At 42.8% G+C, this 12,227-nt stretch overlaps 1 protein-coding gene across 3 annotated transcripts in view; it reads right to left on the bottom strand.

The window, feature by feature from the left end:
- plod2 (procollagen-lysine, 2-oxoglutarate 5-dioxygenase 2) overlaps window positions 1-12,227 on the bottom strand; it is a 152,403-nt gene that overhangs the window by 31,647 nt on the left and 108,529 nt on the right. For all 3 annotated transcript variants that reach the window (XM_041215703.1, XM_041215713.1, XM_041215723.1), the window contains 3 exons: window positions 6,654-6,779; window positions 5,180-5,298; window positions 3,851-3,955 (listed from right to left, as the gene is read on the bottom strand). In XM_041215703.1, coding sequence (XP_041071637.1) covers window positions 3,851-3,955; window positions 5,180-5,298; window positions 6,654-6,779 — 350 coding nt within the window. The remainder of the gene's footprint in view (window positions 1-3,850; window positions 3,956-5,179; window positions 5,299-6,653; window positions 6,780-12,227) is intronic.

Below are 12,227 nucleotides of genomic sequence, written 5' to 3'. Positions count from 1 at the left end.
AGTTGGCGGGTGGGTGAATAGGCCAAGCGGCCTTTGCATTTTTTTGCGAAACCTTACCCACAGGCAAGATGAAATTTCGACCAGTGATTCAAAAACAAAGCTTTTAAAACTCATTTTTAACATGTCCCTGCTCATGTGACAGAGTCACGTGAGGGGGCATGCTTTCTTCATTTTTCAATTCTTTATTTGCAATGTTAAAAAATCTGCAGCATGTGCACGCTTCAGTGCTCTCCCCGCCCCCAACCCAGCAGCATTGAGGGTCTAAGCACGCCTTTCATGCTAGCTGGCCGTTAATTGGATCCACTCCATGGGGTTAAAGGGAGCCATGAGAATCTGCCTGTAATCCTTCTTCAGTACCTGTAGCATGATGGATGTGTGTACCGGACTAAACTCACTGTCTCAAGGACAGTGACCATTTAAACATTGCAGTAACCCTCGCTGTATTGAATTTGAGTGACTAATTTAAAACAGCCTATGTACAAGGCAACATGGAGAGTCCAGTTCAACATCCCAATATTCTGCTTTTAATTTCATGAGTGCTTTTACAACACAAGTTTATTGTACCTCAGGTGGTGTAAATTAAATGAGCATTTAAAAAGCCCAAGTTGATCGACTTCAGCTTTTTAAATGCTTATTGCATTTAAATACAATACAACCATTAGTTTAATTAAAAGACGTATCTCTTGTTGGTACTGCTTCAATTAAACGCATTCCCTACTCAATCTCTAGTCATACCTACTGTTGTCTCCTGATTCAGATCTGCTGAATTATCCAGAAGTTGGCATTTCAAACTGATGGAGCTGCCAGGAAAAGGCTGCACCAAGTATAGCCAAACTGGTAATAGCTTTTCTCAGCTCAGACATCTGGGGGACTGATTTTTAGTTAATACAACAGGGCTAATCAGGGTGCAAGTGGAAACCTAAGTATTTGGACTCCACAGGGTGGGACAGGAACACGTCATTTAAGTGAAGAGATCTCACACAGGAAGAAGTTTTTTGGCACATGGAGAATGTAACGCTTTGAAAATAGTTCCACCAGGCTTTCATCTTTCATTCTATTTAATATTTGATCAGAGGCATTAACAGTTGGAGTGCATTTGCACAAATTAAAAAGGGGTTAATGTGTGTTGAAGTTTAATGCTTTCAATCTTTCCATAGATGGATGGAACAATAGCCATATGCTACACAGCAAATATCTATAACCTATCTGGAAAGTGAGCCACCACAAACTGGGATTGATAAAAAGAAATAGAAATTCATTCAGGAATTGCTTTTTGAAATAGGTAACCATTTAAACTAAGAGGGAACATAGGTAACAAGAGTAAGCTATTCAGCTCCTTAAGCCTGTTCTGCCATTCTATACCTCAGCCGTATTTGTCCACTTTTATTCCATGTTCCTTCATACTAGCAAAAAATCAATTGATCTCTGTCTTGCAGGTTTCAAATGATCCATTAGCCAGAATCATTTGGGCAGTGTTCCAGATTTCCATTACCCTCTTGTGTGAAAAGTGCTTCCTGATTCCACTTCTTAATGACCTGGACTAATTTTAAGATTATGCCTTCTTATTCTAGATTCCCGCACCAGAGGAAATAGTTTCTTTCCATCAAGACCACAGAAAGTTTTTCAGTTTAAACAGCTGTTACATCACCCCTCAACAATGTTAGCCCAAATCCCTTTGCTCCTCCACTGCTGCTAGTCTCTCACCATTCAGCAAATATTCTGATTTGTCTTTCTTTGATTCCAAGTGGATGATCTCACACTTCCCAACAATGAACGTCATCTTCCACAGCTTTTCCCACTCACTTAGTCTGTGAAGGTCACTTTGTAATTTCCTGCTGCCTCTTAACTTAGTGCCATCTGCAAATTTAGATGCCAGAATAGAGAATTTATTTCCACAATATCTATAGTGAAAAGCTAGTGTCCCGGTACAGAACTCTAGGGAACACCAATTGTCATATCCAGCCAATCCTGGGCTACATGGACAGGTTGAGAAAGCAACTATTATTACACGAGGGATCTTATAAGACCATAAAACATAGGAGAAGAAATTAGGCCATTCGGCCCATCGAGTCTGCTCCACCATTCAATCATGGCTGATAAGTTTCTCAACCCCATTCTCCCGACTTCTCCCTGTAACCTTTGATCCCCTTACCTATCAAGAACCTATCTATCTCGGTCTTAAATACACTCAATGGCCTGGCCTCCACAGCCTTCTGTGGCAATGAATTCCATAGATTCACCACTCTCTGGCTAAAGAAATTTCTCCTCATATCTATTCTAAAAGGTCTCCCCTTTACTCTGAGGCTGTGCCCTTGGGTCCTAGTCTCTCCTACTAATGGAAACATCTTCCCCATGTCTACTCTATCCAGGCCTTTCAGTATTCTGTAAATTTCAATCAGATACCCCTCACCCTTCTAAACTCCATCGAGTATAGACCCAGAGTCCTCAAACGTTCTTCATATATTAAGCCTTTCATTCCTGGGATCTTTCTCGTGAACCTCCTCTGGACCCTCTCCAGGGCCAGAACATCCTTCTTGAGATACGGGGCCCAAAATTGCTCACAATATTCTAAATGTGGTCTGACCAGAACCTTGGGCTTGATAAATAGAGGCACAGGGTACAAAAACAAGGAAGTTATAATATATTTGCACAAAACACAAGTTTGACATCAACTACAGTATCCAGTTGTGGACACAGCACCTAAGGAAGGATGTGAAGGCATCAGAGGTGGTGCAGAAAAGATTTAAGAGAATGATTCCAGGGATGAGGAACTTCAGTTGCACAGATACATTGGAGAAGCTGGGGCTGTTCTCCCAGAAGAAGAGTAATCCCAGAAGAAGAGTAAATTAAGAGGAGATTTGATAGCGGTGTCCGGAACGATGAGGCGTCTAGACAGAATAGATTGTGAGGAAATATTTCCATGGGATAAAAAGGTCACGAACCAGAGGGTACTGATTTAAGGTGACCGGCAAATGAAGCAACAGTGACTTGAAAAAAATCTTTTTTAAGCAATGAGTGGTTGGGATGTGGAATGCAACGCCTGGGAGTGTGGTGGAGGCAGATTCAATTAAGACCTTAAAAGAGAATTAGATAATTATCTGAAGAGAAAAACAATTGAAGGGCTATGGGGAAAGGATGGGGAAATGGGGTTAGGTAGAGTTGCTCTTACTGAGAGACAGTATGGACACAATGGGCCAAATGGCCTCCTCTGGGCTGTAACCGTTCCATGATTCTACTTCTGGCCCACCATTTCCTTCACGACAAGTGTGGCCCGATGCAAAATCTGTCGCTGCTCCCATGCTCAGGTCGTCAACTAAAATGGCAGATCGGGACCTGATGGTGTCCTTGGGCCTTGATCTCCATATTTAAACAGGACGCTGATCCTTTTAGTATCATACTCGCCTGCTCAGATATTGGAACACAGTTAACATCAGGATACGACATGAAGGCGGTAGGATCGGAGAGCGCCAAGTGAATAATCTCATTCTAACTGCTTCCACCCACTTCCTGGCAGGGACTGGGGATAGTGCTGGGGTGGGGGGGGGGCAGTTAGGCAAGTTAAAATCGGCTTCTTAGTATTTGATCACACTCAACTGGATTATCGACAACACTTTTTTCTGTAACTTATCACTACAGCCTACAGCTTCAGTACCATTTTAGACTCAAACATTCCTGGTTTGGGATCATAACTTCATGGAATTGGCTACAAAAAAAATGAAGACTTTTTATTAAGATTAGGATACTGCCTTGTTTCCATTCAGCAGGTTCATGAATAGAAAAACACATGATTACTGCAGTGAATCAACTTTAAATCAGCACACAACTAAACACTAATCTGTAAGCTCGTTACCTGTTCTGCTCAATTAAAAGCTTCAGTGTATCTGGATTCGTCAATACAACATCTGAATCCAGGTTGAAGTAATAATCGCATCCCGGATCTTGGCGACAGTAATCCCTACATCGAGAAAAGGAGAGGACGGTATGAGACGGTAAAATTATACTTGGCTTGTAACCACAGAATGACCTACTTTAAAATCAGTCTTTAGTAATGGAAATAATCACAAAGTTCCATTTTTTCCGTTGAGGACTTGCCGAAGTCATTCTGTCTTTTTTGGCAGATTTAAAAAGAGAAAAAAAAATTTTACAAACTTCCAACAAAAACCTTTCTGAAGGAAATTTGCTTGCCTGATGCTTTTGTACTTTCCTTTAAAAAAAAAAGACATGAATATTCTTATAACTTGTCAGTTGTTCAGCTCTCAAATCAGGCCATCTGCTAGACAAGAAACTGAGTAAAAATGTTCTAAAGAGGCTCGGCTATTGAATTCAACACAATCTCCATGTTCCCGGTATTTCTGGGTTTTCCAGCTGCTGACAGGCACCCCCTACTTCCTTCCCCCCAGAAGTTATTCCCAGGTTATTCCCAGAAGTGGCCAATTGAGAGGCTGCTGATGGGACCAGAGTCCAACTGAGAATGGTGGCCCACCTATCAGAGTTGCTGACCCATCTACCAGAGTTGCTGCCCCATCTACCAGAGTTGCTGACCCAATCAGAGGACCAGCAGCTTGGCAAAGCCACTGCTGGAGGCTGCAGGAAGAGGAGGAAGATCACTAAACACAGAGGCACCCTCAAAAACCAGATTTATTTATTTATTTACTGTGTTGGGGCCAGGCAGGCAGGCCCCAGAGGTACGGCAAAGGGCACCAGTGCCACTGGGGTCCAACTCTGTGGGCCATGGCACAGGCATTAAGGAGGGACCCCCAAACCTGCTGGGTGGTTGTTTACCCGACAGTTGTGCCTTGCAGTGGATGTCATCAGTTCCCAGACTGGTAGAATCCAAGCAGGGGCAGGAGTGGCTGTTTATTAACCTTTTAAGTGGTTTGTAATTGGCTGCCTGCCTCTGGCTGGCAGGTGGTCATGTCGCTGCCATTCCCTCCCATGGTGGTGGGAAGACGTCAGGCTCCCCTCCCGATACCTTCGGCTTCCATTTTACGAAGCTTTCCGTCTCCCAGCCCACCTCCACAGAGCTGGTGAAATCTAGCCTAGCAAGTCAGGTACACTAAAATGTTTGGAATTTTTGAAGTATCAAGTCATTATCTGCAGCCAGACAGATGAATCATGCTGTAACCTATCAACCATTCCACTTCAGCCACAGTTACAGTCTCTGAAAGCAGAAACTCACATTCCCATGTTCCTGGCATCTCCTTCACTCAGAATTTCCTCAGGACCCACAAACTTCACTTGAAGTTCACCGTTGTGCTTCTCCCAGAACTTGTGCAGATGTTTTTCATGGTAAACTTCCTGGAGAAGAACAGAGTTTAAGAAACGGAATTAATATTCCATATTTTACAGTCGACAGTGAACAAATGGTGCTCATCAAACTTACAGCTGCCTTGAGGTTTCAAATGAGCTTTTGTGCAGAAACTAGAGGTAATTAGAGAGCCAATTCAGCGCAGAGCCCTCTGCAGTGGACCTGGGACCAACGTTAATAGGGTAAAGCAGCCAATCAGGCTGAAGAATTCGACACTGGCTGAAGGAATTTTGCCAGGCCCTCGGAGGGGAGTTTGCAGACAGTGGGGAGGAAAATGAAAAAAAAAAATCATGTCTGACAGGAATGTTGATGTATTCCTGCCTCTTCCCAAGGGTGATTTCAGTGTTTAGCCACTCCCCCCCCCCCATTACATCAGGGCAGGGTGCACAGCAGGAGGTCAGAGCGCCAGGAAAATAACGTGCAATCTACAAGTTAAAAGTGCAAATCAATTAGCCCAAGATCATCCACAATTGCATAATTACCTCCTGGAGACTGAATCATGAGCAGCGTTGGCAGTGAAGAGGAAGTGGCTGTTGGTCCCGCCAGCAGTTATGTGCCTCCATTTTGTCCCTCCCTCTCTCATCCCCTACGCCTCTGCAGCACTCTCACTGCAGCCACAATGAAGGCCGCCAGCCACCCTTGTAATCGCGCACACAGCGCATCACGTCCCCACCCCCCCACCCACCCCCCCACCCCCCCACGTTGTCTCGAATTGGGTAACTATTCTGGAAACGCCCTTTTAATTGGATGCCTCCCAGAAGGTTGTTTCGGCAGCCCAGCTACTGCTGTGATTGGGTCGCAACCCCAAAACGGTCCTGCCATCTAGAGAAAAAGTCTCAGGTGAGAAAATTCAGCCTGCAGAGTCTAAGTCTGGAAGTGCCAGGTAGAATTTTTAATTAAATATGAAATCGTGTACCGACAGCTCTTCTCACTCTCATGTATTTTAAATGGCAGATCACTTGGTAAGGTACTGGTATAGCAAAGTTTGTGAAGGAGCAGACCAAATTACAAATCAGACAGCAACTTCCTGGTTTCTGTATTTTATTGGGCATGTGCAGATGCCGAAAACTACTGTACAATTTACTCCATAATAAAGGCAAGCACACTGTTACTGTTACAGCAAAATCTGGTTAAATCAAAACCACTGTACACCAAATAGGGGAAAAATAAAATCTTATGGTTGGAAAGATAATTTTTCACAATTTATTACCCAATTATTAAAAGAAAGGAACTGTGGACTTAATCTAAACAGTGGGCTGTTTGAACTTTATTATAATTTCCATTTCGTCTACAATAAGGAGTTAAGAGAATTAGGGGAATGCACATCCACAAATGGAACACTCACTTTGTTGTGAATAAAGTAAGTAAGCTTGTCCCTTGGATAATCAAGGGTCAGGAGTCTCTCCAAAAACTCTGGAAGAAAAGGTGTTGGCCGTTCAATGAATATTCCGACAGTCACACTGGGATATTCCTAAATGACAAACATAGTGAACCAAATTAGTTATTATAAAACCTCTTTTGCCAATTGTAAATTAAACTCAAGGCGCTTAGACAGAAAACAATCAAATCACTTTATATGACATCACTAGAGGATACTTTCAAACACACTGAATCTTTAATCGAACAGACATCATTCAGTTTTGCACCCTCCAAAATAGAATCAATTGCTTAACAAAAATTGAAACTTTCTATTAATATTTCTTTGAAACGTTGATGAAATAGACAGTACATTTTCCTTTTGCGGGATGCGCCTGTCCTGAATTGTTTATTTCAACCCTCACCCTTGGACAAAAATTTGTTCAAGAAATAACAGTGTCTCAAGGGCTACAATAAAGCAATGGGTTCTTCAAGATAATCTAGGTTAGCGACACAATACAGTTCAGAAAAACAGGAATATTTAGATGCTGTCACACACACTGGGCAGAATTTTTCACTCTGAGGCAGGTGGGCTTGCAGGCAGCGGGGCCCATTAAACGCCCTGGGTACCTCTCCTGGCTCCTACCTCCCTTCGCCTGCCCCTCACCACAATTTTATGAGTAGTGGGGAGGCTTCAAGTGCCCCTCTGCCCTTGTGCCAATTGAGGCCCTCAAGTGGCCCAATTAGTGTAACATTGTGAAAATGCATTGTGAGCTTTAAACTAAAATTGAAGAACTGACAACTGTTCTAGAATGGGGCACTAACTGGTCAGAGGACACTCATTGTCCACATGGACTCATTCCCACCATCCCTCCTTTTCAAACCCACCAGATTCTTGTTCTCTCCCTTCACCTTCAGATCCCAACCTCTTAATGATACTGCACCCTAGTCACTGCCTCAAAATGATACAAATCCCAAGGGCTCCAAATATTCCTACATTCCACAACCCCTTCCCCATTGCTCAACCTTAGGACTCTCTCCTCAGTACCACTGCTCAAAAACTTCAAGATCCTGTATTATCCTTTTCACTATTCAAAGGCCAGAGAATCCTATTCACATTGCTCACATACCTTAGTACTTCACTACTCGAGCTCCCCTTCTTGGTTCCACCAGACCCAAGGAGCACATGAATATGTTCCTCAAAGTTCCAAGACTTTCGCTGCCAAAGGTAATCCATATTGATTTTTGGACAGACTTTGATTTAGATAGCCAGCCTTCCTGCCAGAAACAGGCAGCGACCTCATTAATATATTTAAATAGGGGTCACGTTGAAGTTAGAGTCCAAGGGAATTGTGGTGTCAACCAGTGCTACTTCTGCGACCTATTCATAATCCACGCGTTGTACTATACTAGATGTCGTCAATTTGCAGAACTACTTTGAAAGGGGTCATAAGCTGCAGTAAGGTAAAGCTGGAAGAGGTCAGTTAGCTCAGATGGTCAAGAGTGTTGTGTAGAATTAACAGCAATAGCTTGGGTGCAATTCCCGCTGCTGGCTGAGGCAGTTCTCTTCACCTAGCTGCAAAGGCGCAATGGGGAAAGGTCGCTGTCTAAGACCTTTCTGCCATAGTGCACCGCAGGGCTGGGAATTGTGTAGACCCCTCGGGCTGTACGGCTCACAATGAATGTATGCATTGAATACTAATTGTATTATAATTGTATTGAAGGACCTCAGAGTGCAACATGATGCATGTTGATAACTGCAATACCATTGCACTGTCTGATTGTCTGTAATGACCATATTGAAATGATTGTAATATTCATTGATTGTAATGATCCATGTGTAAAAGTTGAATCTGATTGCACTTGTTGTAATGGCGATTTAGGAATGTTTTGTAATGTTCTTCCAGATATTTTATGAATAAAGTATATTTTTCAAAAAAAAAGTTCTCTTCACCTTGCCCCATAGTGATATCATTGCATAGGCCATGATTAGCAGCCCATGGCAGACTGCTGTAAAGGGTGGGATCAGAGAAACATCCTGTCCTGATCATTCATTGTAGGTGCCAAGCTACCCAGACATCTGGGATCTTTCTTGCCTCTGGAATCATGAGCATGAGGAGCTGATAGTGCAGGGGCAGCAGCACACATCAATCTCCTTTGCATATTTTTGGCTGTAAAATATGTGACCTATGAAATCACTTACAACTTGGACACACTCCAACCACCAAAAGTCTACCATGGAAGCTGGAAACAGTTTTTATTCATTCTTTTTTTGGGACTTTTAAGCCTTAAAGACTTCCCAAAGTTTAACTTCTTGTTAGTGTTGTTTGTAACATTGTTTAAATGATTTCAGCCCTCCACTCCACAGCCCTATTAAGGCACAGTGGGTTTGACCTTAGAACAGACACCCCACCCTCCTAAAGTGCATCAAGATAGGAAAATGAACCCTGCTGGTTTTAGCAACTTTGAACAAAAATCTTGTTAATTGAGTGAGCAAAGTTTGAGACACAACCAAAGCTGAAGTAAAGATATGGCAAAGTGCCTGCAGTATGAATTCCTAACTGAGAGGTCTCAGAGAAAAAGTCAATCAAGTTCAACAGATCAGTGGAGCATTTTAGGCATAGATTGGCGACATGCAGATGGTCACACTTGTCCAAGCTTCATTCCCCCCCAGATGCCAGTAATTCATTTTGTGGACAGCTTCTACCTTAAAGTTAATTCAAATATTATCCCATGAGTTTACATCTGAGTAAGGGCAAAAATAAAACCCTTTTACAAAAATGTCTGGAATTTAAAACGAGGGGAAGTTTGGCTTTGATCAGCCACACCTTTACACAGTTCTATGATCTACACGGCTGAGTTCAGCTGCATTATATCAAAGCAGTGAACACGATCCAAGACAGTTAACAATGGGATTTCATTTGTCCGGACAAGAACAATTGCCATTTTTATTGGGTTAAACCGTACAGCTTTCCCAATACTGGTATACCTCTTTCCACATGAAGAAAAATATATGCACACTTCACATGAGTCAGAAAATAATTTGTTTTACACTATAATGTGAGCTCGGCCAACCTCGCAACAGTGTGCAATTTCTCTCACAAGCAACAGGAGCTGAAAACCAAAAGGCATCCATACGGCTTTGTCAACACATCCTCTAAGGATTGAACCTTTCCCCACTTATAACTGTTCAAACTATGTTGCACAGATTTTGAGATAATATTCCTGGTGCATTTGCAATCTGTTTTAGTTGATTAACAGCCAATGTGAAATACTGTGCTGTGAGGGGTCACTTCACAAACCAGCTTGGAGGATTGAGAATCCCCTACTCAAAAGGAGGCACATTGTTCCACTCGTACATCTCAACGGTTCAACCAAGCACATTCCAATGTTTTAGCTACATTTCTTCATGCAGCTACACAGAACTGTCTTCATCTTATTCAAGTGTACAATTCTCTACACATTTGGCCTTGAATCTACTGCCTCAACCCCAGTGGAAATAACAATATTTTCACGATAATCGCTGGCTTTTAGCAGGTCTTCGGCACGGTTATGTTCAGCAATGCTGCTGATAGACATCAACTGCAAACATATATTATGGTGCAGATATGTTAATTCTGATGCCAGCATGTTTTGCACCTGGTTACAGGTTAGTGGCAGGACTTTCGGAACTTGGTACTTGTGTTATGGGATCAGTGCAATGAGTTTTCTTCTTGCAGGGAATAAAAATGGCCACCACTCCCTCCCTTCCGCACCGCACCCCCCCACCCCCTACCCCATACCCCCACCCCCAAAACCAGTGAAAACGGCCCTAATTATATGCAACCTGCCAGCTCTGAAGCTTGGGTCCAGCTTTGCACTGCAGGCTTGTCATAGGGGAGACAGAGTGGAAAACACACCTAAGCTTCAAGGGTTGTTACTGCAAATAAAGAGAAAGTGGTTACACAGAGGCACAATTTTGGAGGTGGCAAAACATTGCAAGTGTAGGAAAAGGAGTCGGTAGCCAAATGGTGGGAGTGGCAAAGGGCCCAAACCCCATTTGATAGACAGTGAGGTGCGCGTGCTGCTTGACATTCAGGGCCAGCCTATTTAGTGTCTTGCAATGCCAGAGCTAAAATGTTCATTATCCATGAGTCCTGGAAACAGATAAAGAATGAGCTAAAAGCAAAATACAGCGGATGCTGGAAATCTGAAACAAAAACAGAAAATGCAGGAAAAACTCAGCAGGTCTGGCACCAACTGTGGAGAGAGAAACAGAGTTAATGTTTCGAGTCCGTATGACCTTTCTTCAGAGCTGAAGAGAAGTAGAAATGTGATATGGAATGGAAATGTACTGTTTAAGGGGGGTGGAACACTTGAAGCTGGGTAGAAGGCCAGTGATAGGTGGGGACAAAGGAGAGATTGACAAGGATGTCATGAACTAAAGGACAAAGGGAGTGTTACTGGTAGTGGTAAGGGCTAAAAAAGGTGCTGATAGTGGCATTAAGGTGAGAAAGCAGAATGTGATAATAGCAGAACAAGGGTAGCATTGTGTGAAAGAATAACATGGAACAACTAACAGAGGCCATTTTGGGGATAGGGTAGGGGGAGGGAGGCAATGGTGGGGAAAAAAAGGATAGAAAATGGGATAGAAATTGGGATAACAAAGCGGAAAAAAGAATGAGCTTCTTTTTGACAATGCTGGTCACCTTCTCTGGATGTGTCAATGAACTTTATAATTCAATGATCATCTTTATTGAGGAAAATAAAAGCTCATGGTGCAGGGGTAACATATTGGCATGGACAGAAGATTGGCTAGCTAACAGGAAGCAGAGAATTGGCATTAATGGGTCTTTTTCTGCTTGGCAGGGTGTGATGAGTGGTGTGCCACAGGGATCAGTGCTGGGGCTTCAACTTTTTACAGTTTATATAAAAGACTTGGGTGAAGGGACCGAAGGAATTGTTGCTAATTTTACTGACGACACAAAGATAGGTAGGAACATAAATTGTGAAGAGGACAAAAGGAGGTTACAAAGTGACATCGATAGGTTAAGTGAGTGGGCAAAGATCTGGTAAATGGAGCATAATGTGGGAAAATGTGAAATTGTTCATTTTGGTAGGAAGAATAAAAGGAGAAGCTTATTATCTAATTAACGAGAGATTGCAGAGCTCTGAGATTCAGAGGGATCTGCGTGTCCTGGTACATAAATCGCAAAAGGCTAGTATGTAGGTACAGCAAGTGATTAGGAAAACTAATCATTTATTGTGAGGGGAATTGATTCCAAAAGTAGGGAGGTTATGCTTCAGTTGTACAGGGCGTTGGTGAGACCACATCTGGAGTACTGTGTACAGTACTGGCTTCCTTATTTAAAGGAAAGATGTAAACGTGATGGAAGCAGTTCAGAGAGGGTTTACTGAACTAATACCAGGAATGGGCAGGTTGTGTTAGGAGGAAAAACTGGACAGGTTAGGTTTGTATTCACTGGAATTTAGAAGAGTAAGGGGAAAACATGACTGAAGCATTTAAGCTCCTGAGGGGTCTTGACAGGGTGGATGTGGAGAGGATGTTTCCTGTTATGGAAGT

This window comes from Carcharodon carcharias, chromosome 2, assembly GCF_017639515.1.
Source record: "Carcharodon carcharias isolate sCarCar2 chromosome 2, sCarCar2.pri, whole genome shotgun sequence".
NCBI lineage: Eukaryota > Metazoa > Chordata > Chondrichthyes > Lamniformes > Lamnidae > Carcharodon > Carcharodon carcharias.
Note: the sequence above shows the minus strand (reverse complement) of the source record. Positions and strands in the feature narration are given on the sequence as shown.